The sequence below is a fragment of the Gopherus evgoodei genome, unplaced genomic scaffold (genome assembly GCF_007399415.2).
Source record: "Gopherus evgoodei ecotype Sinaloan lineage unplaced genomic scaffold, rGopEvg1_v1.p scaffold_34_arrow_ctg1, whole genome shotgun sequence".
NCBI classification, from domain to species: Eukaryota; Metazoa; Chordata; order Testudines; family Testudinidae; genus Gopherus; species Gopherus evgoodei.
In genome coordinates this window covers 1,887,578-1,908,202 of record NW_022060016.1, presented here as the reverse complement: position 1 = coordinate 1,908,202, position 20,625 = coordinate 1,887,578, and the positions used below count along the sequence as shown (strand labels likewise).

The 20,625-nt window shown below is 57.9% G+C and overlaps 1 protein-coding gene across 1 annotated transcript in view; it reads right to left on the bottom strand.

The window, feature by feature from the left end:
- Positions 1 to 8,706: 8,706 nt before the first annotated feature.
- The window catches only part of PLEKHG2 (pleckstrin homology and RhoGEF domain containing G2), a 31,792-nt gene continuing 19,873 nt past the window's right edge, over positions 8,707 to 20,625 (bottom strand). The window contains exons 14-18 of the mRNA XM_030544343.1: positions 20,116 to 20,157; positions 19,602 to 19,639; positions 18,790 to 19,065; positions 15,838 to 17,392; positions 8,707 to 13,728 (exon numbers count right to left, since the gene is read on the bottom strand). Coding sequence (XP_030400203.1) covers positions 11,243 to 13,728; positions 15,838 to 17,392; positions 18,790 to 19,065; positions 19,602 to 19,639; positions 20,116 to 20,157 — 4,397 coding nt within the window. The 3' untranslated portion in view covers positions 8,707 to 11,242. The remainder of the gene's footprint in view (positions 13,729 to 15,837; positions 17,393 to 18,789; positions 19,066 to 19,601; positions 19,640 to 20,115; positions 20,158 to 20,625) is intronic.

The following is a 20,625-nucleotide window of genomic DNA, read 5'->3' as shown; positions in this document are numbered from 1 at the left end:
AGAGAGATTTTACAGCGCTCCAACTGGCTTATCACAAAGACAATCAAGAGGGGACCTGATGTTACAGCGTATATGGCCCTGGTTACTTGATAACAGCATACACTGGGTGAACACCTCGGGCTTTAAAGGGTGCATGTGTTTAGCAGAGACAGACAGAACAAAAATCACCGGCTGGAAGCTGAAGCCGGACACATTCCGACTGGAAATAAGGCCCCAGCTTTTCACAGTCAGGGTGACTAACCCTGGAAACAAACAGCCAGAGGAAGCGGGTGTCTCCAGATGCCTTGCTGCAAGACAGGCTGCATAGGCCTGTGCAAGAGGTCAGGGGAGCCGGGCAAAATTTAACAGCCTGGCAATCAGACCGATGAGCTAATGGTCCCAGCTGGCCTTGGACTGGGCCAACCAGAGCCAGCGGGGGTGGGTAGGGCGGACTCTTGTCCAGTAGGAACCAGGCCAAGGGCCATCAAACTTCGTCCATGCAGGCCCCAGGAGCTCCCAGCAAATAGACATGGTTTGGATCTTTGCCGGCGTATGGAATCCCTGTGCCTTGGGGTCAGATCAAGCTGGATGTTTATCTGGGAGGAGATCACCTGAGCTGGGTTTGCTGTACTGAAGGGAGGCGTCTTGAATTATTATTACGCTGCTGAGCACGCACTGTATTAAGGCGGCCCGATTCCCAGGTTCCCAGCCTGGCACTTGGGGGCAGGTGGCTTTTGAGTTCTGCTTTGCGCTCTCTGTATTCCAGGTCTGGCAGGTGGTGAATGTTAGAGCAGCCTCAGGGTTGCTCTAATTCATGCTCTGCCCCCTGGGGGCAGAGAAAAAACACAGTGCAGGGTGCTCCAGCCAGGCCTCCACCTTCGACTCAAGCGGGGAGCCCTGATACCAGCTCCACATTGGCCAGAGTAGATCCCCGGCACAGGGGAATTTTGGTGGGGGGCTGCTTGTGTCCTCAGTGGGCCCTGAGAGTATTGCCCACTGGCTCCAGCAGGAGGGAGTTAATCAGTCCCACAGCTGCATCTGGTAGGTGTCAGAAGTGCCCTGCCAACCCCCAGATCAGCAACAGATCCGTGACATCGCTTTTGGGGGGGGGGGGGGGCTGGAGGGAGGAAGTACCAGGAAAAAAACAGCAAAACAGAATGAGGCCCTGGGCATGTTCATTAATTTCAACTGATGCTCCTTGAACAGGAAGAGTCAGCGTTAAATACATCAGGATGCATTCTGTGCCCGTTTACACCTGTCTGACTTGGAATCAGAAGCCATACCTTGGGTTGGGAGGGGTCCAGTGACTGGCTGGGCAGCTCCCACAGTGTGCTGTGGCTGGAGGGGGCATGAGTCTTGGGCACTTTGCATTGGTTTGGGCTCCCTTCCGTTGGCCTCACGTGCTCTGAATCCACTGCATTCTCCTGAGGTAGAGCCACGCGGTCTGCACCTCCCCCCCCCATCATAGCTTCAGACTGTCCCCCCATGCCCTGGGAGAGGGGTGTCCCCTTCCTCATACAACTCAGAGGCAGGGAGGGGGCTAGCCCATTAACCTGCCCCCTCCTCCAGTGCAGAAGTAGGTGCAAATAAGCAAGTCCTTGCAAGTTCCATCTGCTAGAGTCACTCCTCGTGGGCCCTTCTCCACCCCTACCCTGCTGCCCAACTGTTGGGAAAATCTGCAGACACCCCCCTCCCCTTACTGGTGCCAGGAAGCAGAGAATTATGGTGTTTTTTTTAAAGGTCATAGTAGCTGAGCACTCCTGGGAAGTAATGTGTCTGTTTTACAGATGGGGAAAATGAGGCACGTCTGGGGGCAGGGGAATGGGATGGGGATGGACAACTTATCCAAAGATCACCCAGCAGCAGAGCCAGGAATAGACCCTAGGTATCCTGCCTCCTCCTCCTCCAGTGCCCTTGCACTATACTGCAATGCCCCATTGTACAGCTGGGGGAACTGAGTCACAGAGCCTGGCTAGTGACTTGCCCAAGGTCCAACGGGGTGCTGGGACTTGGACTCAGAGCTGCTGAAACCGAGAGTTTAACACCCCCCACCTCCCCCCCAGGCAACTGCTAAACCAATCTTACTACCCCCACCCTGCTCACTGCACTGCATTCTGATGCCTGCCCCAGAGTGGGACCCAGAAAAGGGCCTGGCAAGGTTGTCACAACCCTGCTAACAAGCAGGCTGCTGTCCCCTGGGGAGTCTTCCGCCCGCCGGCCAGCCTCCCCCACGCCGGCTCAGGAGAATTCCAGCTCGGCCTGGATTTCTTCAAACTTATCTCCTGCCATCTGCGTCTGCTTCCCAAAGGTCACTCTGCTCTCTGGCACGCGGCCTGCCCGCCTTGCAGGCTCCCCCCCCCCACACCCCGCCTCGGGGCGCACCGGCAGGCCACAGGCGTACACGCTGGCGACCGACCTGCAAGCCGCCTGGATCTTGGGGCAAGGGCAGGGGGGTCACCCCAGATCTGGCCACGGGCGATTTTTTTTAAAACTCGACAGCCTGTTTTACGGGGTCTTCCCCACCTCTCCCCCGATGCCGTTAATTAAATAAAGCTGGTTCTAAAAAGTGGGCCTAATGGATTCTGTGCCAGAGACGAGGTGGGTGAGGGGAGACCTCCTTCTGTTGGGGACCACACCAAACTCTAGACCCTGCAGCCATAAAATCCCCCAGCAGGCTTTGAAGGCTGGGTTTTCAGAGTCCCACCCCACGCTGCTCCTAGGGAGCTGGGGTGGAGGGTGTTAATACAGGCTTTGCCAGGCAGCCACTGAGCAGTGGGGGGCAAGCCCGGAGCTCTGGAAGGGAAACGTCACACAATGGTTAGAGAGAGAGTTATCCAAGCACATATATGTGACAAATCCCGTCTGAAAGGCAGAGCGGCTTAGATCTGGGTCTGCCGGGCACCTGGGTTCTGTTCCCAGCACTGGGACATCAGGTGAGTTATTTGTAAAATGGGAAAGTTTACAATCCAGAGCCAGGGATAGAACCCAGGTGTCCTGACTCCCAGGCCACCCTGCTCCAACCACTAGCCCATGCTCCCTTTCTAGAGTCAGGGATAAAACCCAGGCATCCTGCTCCACCTACTAGACCCCACTTCCTTTCCAGAGCCAGGGATAGAACCCAAGCATCCTGACTCCCAGACTGCCCTGCTCCAACCACTAGACCCCACTCCCTTTCCAGGGTCAAGGATAGAACCCAGGCATCCCAACACCCAGAGTGCCCTGCTCCAACCACTAGACACCACTCCCTTTCCAGAGTCAGGGATAGAACCCAGGCATCCTGACTCCCAGACCACCCTGCTCCAACCACTAGACCCCACTCTCTTTCCAGAGCAAGGGATAGAACCCAGGTGTCCTGACTCCCAGGCCGCCCTGCTCCAACCACTAGACCCCCAACCTGCTGTATCCCCAAAGGTTGGGAATAGAACACAGGAGTCCGGGCTCCCTCATTCAGCTCATTGGAAAGGAGAACACCCCCCCCCCCCCCCGCTTCCCCGGCTCCAGCAGCAGCTGTGGGACACAACGGGAGGCAGGGGGAAATCTGGTGCAGGTGGCCGGGCAGGGGCTGTTCTGTGCAGGGCGGTGGGTCCATTTCCAGCCCCCTCATGTCTCCGGCCCATCTGAAGGCAAGAGGGAGAGTGACAGGCCGGGGTCACCCGGGGAGCCCCCTGCAAAGGCCACCTGGCGGCAGCTGCGGCCGCTCTGAGTTTGATCTGCTTGGTTGTGTGTCAGGGCTGTGAGCAGCTGGGGTGGGGGTGGACGGGTTGTGTAGGGAGGGGGCAAAAAAGGGAGTGGGTTGTGAGGGGAGGGGGAGCAGGAGAGGGGAGGCTATATGAGGGAAGGGGAAGGGTTGTTGAGGGAGGGGGCAGAAAAGGGAGTGGGTTGTGAGGGGAAGGGGCAGCAGGAGAGGGGAGGGGTGTGGGGGGAGAGGGCAGGATACGTATGGAGGAGGGCGAAGGGCTGTGTAGGAAGGGGGCAGAAAAGGGAGTGGGTTGTGAGGGGAGGGGCAGCAGGAGAGGGGAGGGGTATGGGGGCAGGGAGTGTGTGGAGATGGGGTGTTAGGGGGCAGAGAGAGCAGGGGGAGGGGAAAATGAGAGGGCAGGGGGAGGCTGGGTGTATGGGGGGGGATGATGGGGGAGGGACTGATGGGGAGGGGTGGATGTTCACTTAATGAGCCCCACTCCAGTTCCTCGTTGGGATGAGCTTTTTCTGAGCACTCACAGAAGGTGGCCTCTGGCCCCCAGCTCTGGGGTTCCTGGAGCTGCAGCGCACGTTTGCCCTTGCTCTGTCATAATGAAGGGAGGACACTTGGTTGAAGGCAGGGGGAACTGGGAATCAGGACTCCTGGGTTCTCTCCCTGGCTCTGGGAGGGGAGTGGGGTCTAGGGGTTAGAGCAAGGGTGTATCAGAACCAGGCTGCCTGGGGTCTCTTTCTGGCTGCAGCAGGGAGAGTGGTCTAGTGGGTTGAGCCAGAACACCTGGGTTCTAATCCCACCGCTGGCACCAGCTCATTGTAGAGCAGCCACTTTCTCCTCAGTTTCCCCATCTGCAAAAGCTCAGCTAGTGAGACATTACCAAGCTGAGCTGGGGGTAGTTATTCCAACGAGGGCCTGCTTGAGAAAGAGAGAGTCCAGCGTCACTGAAAACATTACTGTTTATTAACTGACGGCAATTTTTTTTCTCTTCCAAAATTAACTTTAATACAAAAAAAAACGAAACAAAACCAGAAGTAAAAAGGACAAACACATCCAAGCTGTATGTACAATACAGGGCTGTAAACCAATCCACCAGACCGGTAACACAGCATCAGATTCTAACCAGCGCCAATGGATTTACAAGGCAAACTTCACAAGAAACCAGAGGAACTAAACCCTGTGGCATTAATTTAAAGGTGATTGTGACAGCAGAAATAATGGACAAAGATCTTTGAGAATAACAAACACTCGGGGGAGCACGGGTGTGAGCCGAGGCGGCTGCTGGCCCAGAGGAAAGTGTAAACATTCATTTTCAATCACAAGTGGCTCTCCAACCATTTGGACAGAGACAACGTTACCGGAGGCCAGATCCTGGCGCCCGGTCCCTCCCGCTCTAACCGCTGACTGGAAACCACACACCCCTTTCACAAAGTTAGGAGTAGAGCCCATGAAACCTGCTCCCAGCCCCCCCCCGCGCTCTAACCACTAGACACCACTGCCCACCCAGAGCTTGCAAAGAACCCAGGAGTCTTGGCTCCCAGCCTCCTGCTCTAACCACTAGACATAGCTACCTTGAGCTGGGAAAAGAGCCCAGGCATTCTGGCTCCAGCTGCTTTGCTCTCACCACTAGGCCACACTCTGCTGGATTGGAGGGCATTGGGAAAATCTGAGGGATGGGTGAGGTTGTCAGGAGCAATCCATTAACACTTGAGTGGGGCTCAGAGGCCACGGTGATGGGCAGAGTAGGAGCGTACGAATACCTGGATAGCTTGATCCCTGGAGCCCTTGTCCCTTCTCAAGCTCCCACGTCATCCTCCCTCTCCTCGCCACGGCTCAGGGGGTCGCGTAGGCCCAGGAGGGCTCTGAGGGCCCTGCCTCAGGAGGCGGTGGCACAGTTGAGAATGGAACCCAGGAATCCTGGCCTCCCTCTGCTAACTGTTGATCTTCACTCTCTCCTAGAACTAGGACAGGAACCCAGGAGTCCTGGCCCCCTTGCTCTCACTGCTACACTGCATGTCAACTCGGACCTGGGAATGGAACCCAGGAGTCCTGGCTCCCTTCTCAACCACCAGCCCGCATTCCTGCCCAGCCTCGGGAAGAGAAGCCCAGCAAGCTGGCCGCCAACCCACTGGTCTGAGCGTGGCACCCGGCATAGTGCCGGTTTTGCATCATAATGTTCCAAAGGCTACATCTTGCTGCTTTTCCATTTGCAGAGGTGGGGGTGTTATTTGGGACATCAAAAAAATCGTTCGATTCACTGGATGGCTCTGAGGACAGGCAGGAAACGACATCAGGAAAGAACTAGCCGAGGGGCGGCAGAGATGGAAGCTGTGCGGGGGGAACGAGGCTGGAAAAACATGTACCATGTGGCCCAGCTACAAAACAGGGTAAAGCAGATGTGGGGGAAGGGGGAGTTCCCCAGTGGGTGGGAAAAGGAAGGGCCACCTCCACCGCAATTCCTCCCCCAGGCTGAGATTCACCCCTCTGCAGTGGGACAAACCCCCACAGGTAGTCACTGGAGTCAGGACAGTTCTGTGTCTGTACAGCACCTGACACAACAGTGTCCTGGGGCATGACGGGGCACCTAGGTGCTACTGGAATACACCTAATACAATAACAATATACAGCACCTGGCACAATGCGGTCCTGGGCCATGACTGGATGCCTGAGTGTTACCGTAATACACCTAATAGCAATAAAAAAATACTGCACCTGGCACAATGCGGTCCTGGGCCATGACTGGGTGCCTGAGTGTTACCGTAATACACCTAATAGCAATAAAAATATACAGCACCTGGCACAATGCGGTCCTGAGCCATGACTGGGCACCTGAGTGTTACCGTAATACACCTAATAGCAATAAAAATATACAGCACTTGATACAATGTGGTCCTGGGCCATGACTGGGCACCTGAGTGTTACTGTAATACACCTAATAGCCAAACAAAAGTACAGCACCTGGCACAGTGGGGGTCCTGGACTATGACTGGGCTCGTGGGTGCTACTGTAATCTAACTAATACTAATAAAACACACAGCTTCTGACACAATGGGATCTGGGCCATGAGTGGGGTGCCTGAGTGCTCCTGTAATACACCTAATAGCAATGAAAACATGCAGTTTGACATGGGGGGAGGGGACGTCCTGGTCCTAGATGCTACTCTGATGCAGACAATAATAATAGTAATACCACCCTGGAGGAGTGGCTTGATTTACAACCAGGCTGAGGGAGATAGAACCACCTCACCTTCAGGGCTTAAGATGATCTCAGACTATTAGAGATGAGGCAGAGACATAATGTGGTGGGGAGTTTATCCCCCCTCTGCCAGGTTCATAGAAGATTAGGGTTGGAAGGGACCTCAGCAGGTATCTAGTCCAACCCACTGCTCAAAGCAGGACCAATCCCCAGACAGATTTTTACCCCAGTTCCCTAAATGGCCCCCTCAAGGATTGAACTCACAACCCTGGGTTTAGCAGGCCAGGGCTCAAACCACTGAGCTATCCCTCTTGCCTCAAAGGTCTTACACTTTGCTCTGCAGCATCTGGTGCTGGGCACCCCCAGAGCCAGGATACCAGGCAAGACAGGCCTCAGCCCAACTCCAGTCTGGTGCCCCCTCTGATGTAAACCGGGTGGAAGTGAGATCAGAGTCTGGTCCATGAACCAAGAGTTGCTAAAAGAGCAATGTGAGGGTGGGGGAAGCGCAGTCAATTTCATTAACTGAGGAGCTGTACTGCCCTAGGGTGGGTTAAAACCCCTGAACCTGATGAGCTAACCACTGGCCTTTGCTCAGGTCCAGTGTAAGATACAACAACACTCTCCAAGCCCATGGCAAACCACAGCCACTCCAGAATTCAAGAGCCTTCAAGTGGAGGGGAATTTGGCAGAGTATAGGTTTCAGGCGAAGAGTCTTGGGGGCATGGCACAAGGAGAGAGAGAAACAGAAGCAGGGAAAGATTGACACACATCCAGGATGTGTGCTGCTGCAGGGAAGGAAGCGACCTCCTGTTTTTTGGGTCCACCTGTGCTCAGAGAAACAGGACTTTGTACGGTCCCTTGCAAGTAAACAGCACTGCCTCAAAGCTGCCGGATTCTATCGTCAATTTCTCTGCCCAGCTGGAACAACTGCAGGGCCCCCCAGCTTTGACTGGCTGCTTGAGCCAAAAAGGGCAGTCCGACCTCCACGGGGAAGGAGATTGTTGATAGCAGAGGGCTTTATAATTGAGCAAAGACAGAACAAGCTCTAGCAGGAGGGAGTTGAAGCAAGATACATTCCAACTGGAAACAGGGAGGGGGCAGCAAGTTTGTAATGGGACAAGGAGCTAACCACCGTAGAGGTTCCCCAAGTGACCGGGCAGATTCTCTCTCTCAGAATCTTTAGATCAAGACCAGGTGCCCATTGCTAACGATTGGCTGGATTATACAGAAGGGCAGAATGGTGCCGGCCTTTTAAAAAAAATCTACACGAGAAGGAAACCAACGGCATTTTAAACCTGGTCATGACATCTTGGATGGTTTGCCCAAGGCTAGCATTGCCCCTAGCAGTCAGAGCAGACAAAAGTTGAATCTCAAATGGACGAAAACATACAGGCTCATCCATTACAGGTGGTAAAGGAGGTAACAACCCTAGAGAGATTTTTTTTTTCTCCTCAAATGGTGGGCTGTGAAATTATTTGTAGAAACATGTAGCTAAGGCCACGTCTACACTACAGCATAAAATCGAAATTATTAAAACCGGTTTTGTAAAACTGGTTTTATAAAATCGATTTTACGTGACCACACTAGGGCACGTTAATTCGGTGGTGTGCATCCATGGTCCTAGGCTACCATCGATTTCTGGAGCGGTGCACTCTGGGTAGCTCAGTAAAAGAATGAGACCAATAACTTCGATTTCCGTCCACACTAACCCTAAATCGATATAGTAATATCGATTTTAGGGTTACTCCTCTCGTTGGGGAGGAGTACAGAAATCGATTTTAAGAGCCCTTAAAATCGAATTAAAGTGCCTTGTAGTGTGGACGGGTACAGCGTTAAATCGATTTAACGCTGTTTAAATCGATTTAGCGCTGTAGTGTGGACCAGGCCTCAATGGTTCCAACTGGAAGGCTCAATATTAAATACTGGAGTCTCTTTAACTACCTGCTGCTCCAATTTAAAATCTCCTTGTGCAACCCAGCTTTAGAAATGAAGCAGAAAAACTCATTGCAAAAAGCCAGAAATAGCTGTACCGCTTTCTAAGGAGCCAATATTTATTTCACTGTTCGCATTTTATTGCCACCGTTCCTGATTTCCTCTTTTAGGGAAAGGACACACACACACACACAATTTCCCCTTGTTAATTTCAAGGAAAACGAGCAGGGATTCAAACATTCCAAGACGTTTCATCCAAATCACAACCCAGGATTGCTATGTCTGGAGGGATTTTACTATAGAAGTGCAATATTTAAACAAACTTATTTTGCATCTTGAATTGGTCAGAGAGATCGACTAAAATCTCACGGCAACTCAGCTCCAGGGAAAGCTGGGAAGAAACTGAGGGGTGGTTTTGAGTTACAGGTTTTATGGGCACAGAGGGGGGAAAAATCATTCTGGAGTAATTTGGACCAGTTGCCACTCTGTAGAGATTAAGAGCTGGAGATCCACCTAATTTAAATGGGGCATCTTACACTGGACACAGTGGGGCCAGATTCCCAGCTGGTTTAAATGGATACTGAGCCAGTGATTTCCATGTTGATCTGATACAAATACTTTAAAAAAAAACAGTTCTACCCAACTGTCCCACTGCAATTTTTATGGGCAAATTTTCTGAATTTAAGGTGCGTTTAGGCCTCAGAAAGAGACGGACATGGCTGCCTTGCCATTTCCAGCACACTCTGAGGCCAACCCTTAAGCAAGTGTTGAGGGCCCATCTGTGGTTCCCTTGCAGAGAAAGTAACGTCCACTTCCTACACATTTGAGGGCACGGAGACTGAACAGCACCAGCTTCAGCTCACCAGAGCTGTAGTTTCAGTTTATGTTAGATTAATTACAGAAGCACCTGGGAAAATTGAGATGTATGCTGTGCCCAGAGCAAGCTATGCACCCTGCCCCAAAGAGTCCACAATCCCCATGGGGGAAAATGAGGCACAGGGCAGATTAAGTGGCTAGACCACAATCACACACTAGAAGTTTGTAGCAGAACTGGGAATACAACCCCCGGCCAACAGCTCGCGCAGGTTTAAGAGGGACTCGTGTGGAGCTGGGTTTCTGCCGGGGGAGGCCCAAACACCAGAGCGAAGGCACAATAGGGATGGTGTGGCTGACACAGCTCAGCATCTCAATGAGCCAGAGTCCAAAGACTGAAAGTGACCCCTGGGTCAAGCGATCTGAGCCGGGCTCCATACAACTTAATAGGGACAGATGAGGCGGGGCTGGCGGCTCTGCACCAGGACAATGGCTTTCCCCATGCCTGCTGCCCTCGCTCTGCTGGGCTGCCTCAAGGAGAGTTTGGCTGAAGCAAGGATTTGGCCCGGAAGACACTTTGGTTTTCACACTTAAAAGCAGGAAAATAGTTGGGTGTATTCCTGCTGCCTCTCTGTGGGTCCACACTGCTCCCTTCTGGCTAGGCGGGTGTGCATGCAGATCCCCGTGCTGGCTAAGGAGGTGTGCATATGTTTGTACTGCCCTGTGCACGCTCCTTCCCCCTGCTGGCTAAGCTTTTGTGTGCATCTGTGTCCCCTCTAGTGCCCACTCCTCTTTACAAACACCCACCCCACTCACTTTGGTCCGATGCAGGCCCAACCCGCCGAGGAACAAGTCAGGCGGTTAAAACAACCCAGAGCCAGAACCGAATGCCATCTGCATCATGAGGGGGCTTGCAGGGCAGAAAGCCCTTTACCTGTTGGCCTGTGGGTGCCTGGCCAGGACCACCACAATCAGTTGGGGGCACACAGCTTTTACAGACTGGGCCCCACTGATCCCTCCTGGCCTGGAAACTGTTGCTTAATTGCACGGATGGACTCTTTGAGTTCAGCTGCGTTATCCACCCCACTGTGCCTCTGAAGTCACTCAGGAAACCAGATCCCCAGCTGGCATCAATGGGCTTCATTCCACTGGGGGTCAATGGATGCCGCTTCGTTAAGGTCAATGGACCCAGATCCCCAGGTGGTATCAATGGGCTTCATTCCATTAGGGGTCAATGGATGTTGCTCCATTATGGTCAATGGACCCAGATCCCCAGCTGGCATCAATGGGCTTCATACCATTGGGGGTCAATGGGCTCAGATCCCCAGCTGGTGTCAATGGACATCGCTCCACTAGGGTCAGTGGACCCAGATCCCCAGCTGGTGTCAATGGGCCTCATTCCATTGGGATCAATGGGCCCGGATCCTCAACTGGTTTCAACAGAGTAGGGCCAAATTACCCTAGCTGGGGATCTGGCCCCACCCCTGTCAACCCCAGTGGGTCAGTAACAATTCATCCCCCCCACATACCATCCAGCACCAGAAATATATCACCATTGGTCCCCGGGCACGTGCAGAGCCGGGAGCGCTCCTGCAGCCGTGGCTGTGAACCCCCTCCGCCCGACCTGTGCCGTCACGTTTTCTGCGGGGTCTCTAAGGTGCTGCCGTTGATCCGCCTTGCACTGTGCTGCCCGGGCGCCGCCAGCAGCGGGTGGGTGAGGCTGACCTGAGCGTTGCTGAAGGAGGCGATCCGGCCGCTGCCCCCGATCTGGATATTGACGGTGGTGGAGTAGCTGGCCCGATGGGGTCCCGTGTCCCGAGCCGAGTCCACCCTTGCTTTGGAATACTCCTCCGGTGAGCCCGGCGCCCCCATGCTGCCTGCCCGGTCAGCGTACCTGGAACGCAAGCCGGGGACGTCCGGCCACTTGATGCCATCCAGTTCGTCGGGGCTGGGACTGGCTGAGTTGCTAGAGGGTGCCCTGGAGCAGCACCCTGCCCTGTCTCCATCCCTAGGGAACGGGGGGCTCTCGGGGTTTCCCCTCGGCCTCCTGCCTGGCTGAGGTAACGTGGCGGAGAGGTGGGAGGTGGGCTGCAGGGGTGAGGAGAGGCGGAGGGTGGAAGGCTGGGTGGGGACGTGTAAGGGGGTGAAGGAGCAAGGCCGCAGGGGGGCGCAGCCACCTCTTCCCACTGCGGGGCGCTTGCTGGAGGGAGGCGGGGAGCACACCCGGGGGCAGGCTGGCGCTGGAGACTGGACCCTGGAGCTGGGCTCTGAAGTGGAGAAGGGGGTGGGCTGCTTACCCCGGGGGGCCAGGCACATCCCTGAGAGACGGTCGAAGGCCAGCAGCACGGCCGAGCCAGACACCAAGGGGATGGGCTCCCCCAGCCAGCTGGAATCGCGGCAACAGCCCGGGGCAGAGGGCGACCCAGGGCTAGCACAGGGGGAAGGGCAGACACTGAGCTGGGAAGGGTCCTGCTTGCTGGTACAATGAGACCAGGCATTGGCCTTCTCACTGGGGAATGGAGCAGATGGGGGTGCTGGGACTCTGGAGCCCAGGGGGCCAGGGGGCAGTCTCGGGACGGCTGAGCAAAGAGGCAAAGGCCTGGTGGGTGCTGGGGTCTCTGTCGACAGAGTCTGGGTGCCAGGTGGCCCCAAGGGGCAGGAGGATGGTCTCGGGATGGCTGAGCAGGGAGGCAGAGGCCTGGTGGGTGCCGGAGTCTCTGCTCCAGGAGGCTGGGTGCCAGGTGCTCCCAAGGGGCAGGAGGACGGTCTCGGGATGGCTGAGCAAGGAGGCAGAGGCTTGGTGGGTGCCAGGGTCTCTGCCAACGGAGGCTGGGTGCCAGGTGGTCCCAAAGGGCAGGATGGTCTCGGGATGGCTGTGCAAGCAGGCAGAGGCCTGGTGGGTGCCGGAGTCTCTGCTGCAGGAGGCTGGGTGTCAGGTGGCCCCGAGGAGGCACCATTTCTCTTGGCCAGGCTCTGGCTGATGCAGGAGGCGGCGATGTACCTGGAGATGGCCGCGGCGCTGGAGGAGAGGCGCCGGTGTGCCGGGGAGGAGGTCTGGAGGCGCGGCAGAGCCGGGAGGGGGCTGCGATCCAGGCCGGAGCTCGGCGAAGTTGGAGCTGACCGGGCCACGGAGCGGCTGGGCTGGGCAGCTGTAGCTGAGGACAGCTCCGGGGATGGGTGTGCCACGCCCGTGGCCCGGGAAGGCAGGCGGGTGCCCCGGGACGGCAGAGCTGCCAGGGGCAGGGCATTGCTGTGGAGCGGAGACGAGGATCCTGCAGCACTGGAGGGTGCCGCCGACGGGACGGGGTCTGGCGCAGGAGGCAGGGACGCCTCTCCTGTCTCGCAGCGGACAGGCCCCAGCGATGGTTGGGGGAGCGGCTCCTCGGTGCCAGGTTGGGAATCCCTGCCCAAAGCCAGGGCCTGCTCCTCTGGCAGCAGGATGGCGATGGGCTCACTCTGCTTCCCCGCTGGCTTCAGGGGGCCAGCGCCAGGGATGGAGGGGTCCGGCCCCAGCAGGTCAGGCTCGGCGGACGTGCCGACACACGCAGGCTGCCGTTCTGTTGCAGGCCTGGGGGAGGCCGCTGGGACCGGCCCAGCCACCTCCGGCGCCTGCTGGCTCGGGGCTGCTTCCCAGAAGGGAGAGGAGGCTGCTGTCTCTGCGGAAACCTCCCCGGCGCTCGGCTCATCCCGGCGCCTGCAGGCCAGCAGCCCGGCTTGGCAGCACGGCACCGACAGGCACCTGGCTTCCTCAAAGTCCCCGGCTTCGGGTGTCATGCCAGTTCCACTGGTAGCATCGGGAGCTGGCGGGGGAGAGCCAGGGCCTTCCCCAACCGGATCGCCTGGGCTCGGGGGGTCCCCGCTGAGCTTCGGGGGCGGTTCCACCAGCGAAGGGGGAGGTGGAACAGCTGCCGGGGGGGGAAGCTCCTGCCGGGCGGCTCCCGGCTCCTCTGCCAGGGGCGAACCCAAACACAGGGAAGCCAGAAGAGGTGCAGGCCTGTCACTGCGCAGATCCAGGGCATTCCCTCGGGCGGCGGCCACCAGCAGCACGTTCTCCTGGACGCAGTTCACGTGCAGGGGGGGCTCACGGATGAGCACATGGCCGTAAAGCTGGGGTTCGCCTGGGGGAGACAAGGGGAGAGGGGTCAGCAGCTCCCTGTCGGCTTACGCCCCTTATCCCCACCTGCAGCCTAGTGGGTAGAGCACAAGCATGAGCTTCAGGAGACCCAGATCCCGGTCTTGCGCTGCTCCGGGGTGACCTTGGGCAAGACCAGTGCCTCAGTTTCCCCATCTGTAAAAAGGGGATCCAATTTACCCACCTTCGTGAAGCACTTGGAGACCTGCTGAGGGGCCGAATATTATTCTCTCGCCTACTGCAGGGCTGAGCACGCAGCCCCAATTGACCCCCAAAGCTAGAGGTGCAGGGATCCAAGTAGGACAGAGCCCAGGGTCAGACCCGCCCCCCCACCCCAAGGCTGGTGTGAATGGGTGTTAGGAGCCACAGAAGTCAAAGGAATGGTGCTGATTCCCACTGCCTGGAGATATTACTCCGACGGTCACCCCAGCTGGGGACCCATCCTAGCAGATCAACTCCTGAACCCCTTTGAGCAGGGAACTCTGCCCGTCGTGCGAGCGCACCCCATGCCAGCAGGGGGGCTGCGGTCTCTCGCGCACACCCATATACATTGCTCAGATGGTAGTGTCCCATTTCACCAGAGCCAACACCGCCCCCCACACTCCGCTTTCCCGGCAGCCTTTCCCATCTGCTGTCAGGCCCCCGCAAGGAATATTTTCTTTGCTGGGCGCCGGTCCCAGGACAGCTGCTTTTGTTCTGACACCAGGGGTGGGCGTAGGAGGGGAGGCCGTGCTTGCAGGAGGAGCAGCCTGCAGGGGTTACCACCAGCTTTCTATTCTGATCCCCCCAGCAATGACTGTGTGTGCGTGCGTGTGACCGAACGGGACCCAGCTGCGCCTGCGAACGCTTCCTGCACAGGGCTGATGAGTTGCAGGCTGCAGGGATAGTCCCCACCCACTTCGGGGAGTTGGGACTAGAACCCGCGTCCCAGCAATCCACCCCCCTAGGCATCTACGGCTTGAGCAAAAGGAAAGCCTCGCAAGCTGGTCACTCCTCTTGCACCGCAAGCCCTGCCACAGCCGGCAGAAAGTCCCCTCTGCAGCTCCCTCCACCCCAGGCCCCAGGACAGCTTTGCTCAGGCTCTGCACGCCCATCTCCCTGGGTGACTCTGCGCCAGCCAAACGCGGCAGGTCACTGCAGCAGGGACCCGTTATCTAGTCCTAGGACAGGCCGGGTGGCTCCGGGGTGCAGTTCGGCCTGCTCTAGTGTCCAGGCACCCGGGACACCAACGCTCGGACAGCAGAGACTGACGTAAGGAGGGATCCAGATACACGGACCTGGGAGGCAGGGGGCAGGGAAAGCCAGAGGCCGGGGAGCCGGGGGCAAACAGGCCAGGGCTGCTGGAGTTTCAGATCCTGCCCCAATTTGGACTCCATGTTACCCCATTGCCCTGGGATCCATCATGATTCTCCACACAGCCTAGAGATCTGAAGGAGGGACTGGCTGGCTCGGGGGGTGGGGAATGGGGCACGGAGCCTTTCCCCTCTAGGGGGCGATAGCTCTGATCTATCCGAGGGTGGGGGACTGGCTGGCTCGGGGGGCGGGGAATGGGGCACGGAGCCTTTCCCCTCTAGGGGACGATAGCTCTGATCCAGTCCAGGGTGGGGGACTGGCTGGCTCAGGGGGGTGGGGAATGGGGCACGGAGCCTTTCCCCTCTAGGGGGCGCTGGCTCTGATCCAGTCCAGGGTGGGGGACTGGCTGGCTCAGGGGGGTGGGGAATGGGGCACGGAGTCTTTCCCCTCTAGGGGGCGCTGGCTCTGATCCAGTCCAGGGTGGGGGACTGGCTGGCTCAGGGAGGTGGGGAATGGGGCACGGAGCCTTTCCCCTCTAGGGGGCACCTGCTCTGATCCAGCCTAGGGGGGGAACTGGGTGGCTCAGGGGGCCGCGGAATCGGACATGGAGCATGGAGCAGTGGGGAGAGGGACAGCCACGCCACAGAGAGCCTGGCATACAGAGTGACACCCTGGGGTGCCCTCCAGAGGGGTGGAGTTCTCTTACACTGGGACTGCCCCGGGCCCCCCCCAAGGTCCCCCTCCAGACCGTGCCGCAGTAGGGGGGGGTCCTACCCACCCAGCCACAAGCCCTGGGACTCACAGCGAGGGAGGCAGGGCCCTGGCATCTCCTCCCGCAGGCTTTCCAGGGTGCCCATCCTGCTGGGTGCCAGGCGGCGCGGCCCATCCTGCGGCTTCCGGGCCATCTTGGCCCGGCTGATCTTCTCGCTGTACATCCGCGCCAGGGCCTGGACCTTGCTGAGGATCCGCTCTGAGTTCTCCAGCAGGCAAGGGGCAGTGTCCTCGTACAGCCCTGGCAGGGGGGCGTAGCCGGCGGGCGGGACACCATCGGCCCGAGGGACCCCGTCGCCACGGGGCAGCCGGGGTGGGGCAGCCAGATCCGATTCCTCCACAATCCACAGGGGCTCCAGGAACGGTGGGGGCTCACGGGTGGCTGCCGGCCCTTTGCTGCCCAGCTTCATGCGGGGGGTGCGCGCTCCCAGGGCGTCCGCCGCCCCCCGCTCTTTCTCCCGCCACGCCCGCCGGATCTCCGCGCACGACTTGTACTCGGGATCCTGGCTGGCAGGGGGCGGGGCAACATGGCTGGCAGGCTGGCCCCGCCCCTTCCCAGCATCCTCTTGGTTGGCATCAGCTTCGGTGCCTTGGTCAATGAGCTGGCCCTGCCCCTTCCCAGCATCCTCTTGGTTGGCGTCAGCTTTGGTGCCTTGGTCAATGAGCTGGCCCCGCCCCTTCCCAGCATCCTCTTGGTTGGCGTCAGCTTTGGTGCCTTGGTCAATGAGCTGGCCCCGCCCCTTCCCAGCATCCTCTTGGTTGGCGTCAGCTTTGGTGCCTTGGTCAATGAGCTGGCCCCGCCCCTTCCCAGCATCCTCTTGGTTGGTGCCATGGATGTCTGGGTTGATTGGCTGGCCCTGTCCCTTCCCAGCATCCTCTTGGGCCTCTTGGTTGGCCCCAAATTGAGTGTCTTGATCGAAGGCTGGGCCCTCACCCTTCCCAGAATCCTCTTGGTTGGCGTCATGAGGTGTGGTGTTCTGGTCAAGAAACTGGCCCCATCTCCTCCTAGCATTCTCCTGGCGGGCAGGGTGGGCCTTGGCCCAAGAAGCCCTGCCCCGCTCGCAGTCCATGGCCCCCTCCTGCTGGGGGAGACGGTTGAGGTGGAGCACAGAGTCCCGCACCACCCCGGTGGGGGCGGAGAGGGCACCCTCCCGAGCGGGGGCGTCTGGGGCAGCCTCGCCCGCCTCGTAGTAGCACTTGATCTTCTCGATCAGCAGCCGGTCGTCTCGGGTCAGCGGCGAGTCCCGCGCTGACCCATCCCCGTATGGGGGGCAGGCCCCATCAGTGGAGCCAAGCTCCCCGCTGGACGCTTCCTGCCCTGCACGCAGGTTGTTATCCCCTGCCAGGACCTCTTGCTTCCCGGCGGCCTCCTCTGCACCCAGGTCTTCTAGGACACAAAGTGGGGAAGGGCCCCGCTCCTCCTTTTGCTCCTCCTCCAATTCGCTCTGGGGGGGATGGCGCGGCGGGAGGGGTTGCGTCAAGCCGAGGCTGCCACAGCAGGGCTCGTCTCCCCCTGTGGCATCTGCCTCCTGAAACTCGCTTCCCTCGGCTCGTTCTTCCAGCACGGCTCGGCTCAGAGGCGGATCCTGGGGGATCAAAGCAGACAACAGCAGGGTCAGAGCCAGGCTGGGGGGATATTTCCCAGCAAAGGATTGTTCCGTCAGAAAACGGTGATCTGTCGAAAGCGGACTCCCGCTGGCGGGAAATGGACGCATTTCTCGCCTCGAAAACACCTGGGGGAAAAAGTTTCTACATTTTTTAAATTAAAAATTCCAGTTTTCCGGTTCAAACCATATAATAAAAAATAGAAATAAAAATGAGGTGACGGGGCAGTGGGTGGGTGAATCCTTCATTTCACTCTTTGTTTCCGTCTTACAAAGTGTTACCCGGGGCAGGCAGGGCTTGAAAATCACCTCAAAATGTGTTACGTCATTTATGGAGAGCCCCGAGTTTAAAAATAAAATAAAATAAAAAGGATCAAAAGTGAAATGAAACATTTGAAATGACCGGAAGGGAAACAAATTTCCAACTGGCGAAAATCTTTGAGATTTTGATTTTACTTCCCAATTCGGGAAGGGAAAATGTTTCAATCTCTTGACAGTGGTTCCTAGAATGAGCAAAGCTTCCCGTCCAGGTCTAGCTAACAGATCCTTGCGGTTTCACTTAATAATCACAGAGCTCCTGGAATCATGAGCTCTCGGGGGAATCTAGGCTTTGATTCAAAGCCCAAAAGGAAATTGCCAGCCCTCCTGGTTGCACAGCAAAGGGTGAAAATGTGAGCTCAAAGCAGCAGACAGAACCCTTGACTCTCGTGATTTCTCAGGCAAAAATCACAGGATTTCTCAGCCAAATCTCAGGCTGGGCGAAAGGCTGATGGTGCAGCGCTGGTAGAATTTTCACAACGCGGTTTTGGATACCAAGTCCCATTTAAGGGACCAGGGAAGAATCAGACTCCGAAGGGCCCAGTCGGATTTGAAAATGGGGCTTTCGCTCTTAAGTCAGGTGCTTTTGAAACTGTTACCCATAGGCACACAGAAGTCTAAGTCCCAGGCTCTGCTCTAACCACTAGACCGCACTTCCCTCAGCCAGAGACAGACCCCACGAGTCCTGGCTCCCAGACCCCCCTGCTCTGACCACTAGATCCCACTCCCCTCCCTCAGCCAGAGACAGACCACAGGAGTCTTGGCTCCCAGACCTCCTGCTCTGACCACTAGATCCCACTCACCTCCCTCAGCCAGAGACAGACCCCAGGAGTCCTGGCTCTCAGACCCCCTGCTCTGACCACTAGATCCCACTCCCCTCCCTCAGCCAGAGACAGACCCCAGGAGTCCTGGCTCCCAGACCCCCTGCTCTGACCACTAGATCCCACTCCCCACCCTCAGCCAGAGACAGACCCCAGGAGTCTTGGCTCCCAGACCCCCTGCTCCCTCCACTAGTCAATGCCGCTTCTACCTTCTCTCCCATTATGCCCCTTCTCATGTACCTGCTCCAGCTGTGGAGTGGGGCTCCCAGGGCATTGCTCCCCTTGTCCCCATGGCGTCTCTTCTGTCCCTAGGTCCCCACTCAGCCCCCTCTGGCTGAGCAGCTCCAGGATCTCCTCGGTGATGGACAGAGGCTCCTCGGCCAGGCAGAACGGGGGTGACTCGGCATCCTCGCCGGGGTCCGACTCCTCGGCCACGCTGGAGTCCAGGGTGCAGACACTGCCTGAGAGTGCTAGGGGCGGCGGGGCGGGGAACAGCTCCCCCTCGCTGCCCGCGTGCTGAAAGGGGAACAGGCCCCAGGCTGCTAAGGAGGGCAGTCCTGGACTGATCCCACTCCCCAATCCCTCCCTCCACACAGGCCCCCCAGACCTGGGCACTGGGTGGGGAGAGGAAAGCGAGGTTATTCGCCTGTTTTAACCCCCCCTCTCCCTGCCAAGCTGGGGATAGAACCCAGGAGTCCTAACTACCAGCCTCCCCCCGCTCTAACCACTAACCCCCATTCCCCTCCCAGAGCTGGGGATTGAACCCAGGAGTCCTGGCTCCCAGCCCTCCTGCTCTAACCAGTAGACCTCACTCCTCTCTCAGAACCAAGGAGAGAACCCAGGAGTCCTGATCCCCAGCTGACTCCTGCTCTAACCACTAGATCCCACTCCCCTCTCAGAACCAAGGAGAGAACCCAGGAGTCCTGCCCCCACCCCCTGAGCTGGTAGCACAGCACACACCTTCCAACTTCCTACCCCGGCACTGAGACCCTATTGGTAGCAATAAAACACCAACCAGGGAAGGGAAACCTCAGAACACGCTGGCCCCTTACCTTCAATTTGGGGGTGGCTGGGAGCCCCCGACAGCGACCTCGAAGAGAAAGAGAGAAACCCAGAGTTAGACACCTGAGCAGCCGGCCCCGAAACCCACCAGCATGGACCCGTCTGGCAAAACGGGCTAGCCCTGCCAGCACCTCCTGGGCTCAGGTCCTGTCCCGGGCTCTTAGGAACATGGGAATTTTCAGATCAGAACAGACTTGGGGCCCATCTACCCCGGTATCCTGCCTTCATCAGAGGAAAGGGCAAGACTCCCCTCTAGTGGGCAGTGATGGGATAGCCAGTGACTGCCTAACCCTCCAGGAAGGCTGAGGTCCATAACTCAGGAATGGCTGCATGTTGGCAACGCAGCCAATTGAGGGGCCCAGTTGGGGGGAGCCCAGGGCTGGGATAGCAGGGAGGTGAGGGGGACTGAGGTGCACCAGGAGAGCAGTGGGAGAGCCCAGGGCTCAGTGGGGGCTGCGGGTCGCGACTGAGGGGCACCAGGAGAGCGGGGTGTGGGATACTTACCGTTCTGCTCCTGCCCCATCTGGCTCAGCTCAGTGGTCGGCTCTGGGGGTAGAGGAAGAAGCATTAGCCGAAGTCCCCCGGGAGCAGGGAGAGGGCGGGAACACCTCGTTAAGGCCACTCAGGTTCCACCCTGCCAGGAAGAGCTGGGGAGGCTCGGGTGACCGGGGAGCTCCCCTGTGTGGCCCACCCTAGCAGGTGGAATGACAGCTGGGGAAACTGAGGCACAAAGGGGGAAACTGAGGCACAAAGGGGGGACGAGACTTATACAAAGTCACAGGGGGAGTCTTTGGCAGAGAACCCAGGAGTTCTGACCCTGTTGTTTCCTGCTCTAGCCACTAGACCCCATTTCCCTCCCAGAGCTAGGGAGAGAACCCAGGAGTCCTGGCTCCCAGCCCTTCTCCTCTAACTCACCAGATCCCGCTCCCCTCCCAAAGCTGGGAGTCAGGACTTCTGGGTTCTCTCCCCAGCTCTGGGAGGGAAGTGGGGTCTAGTGGCTAGAGCAGGGGGGGC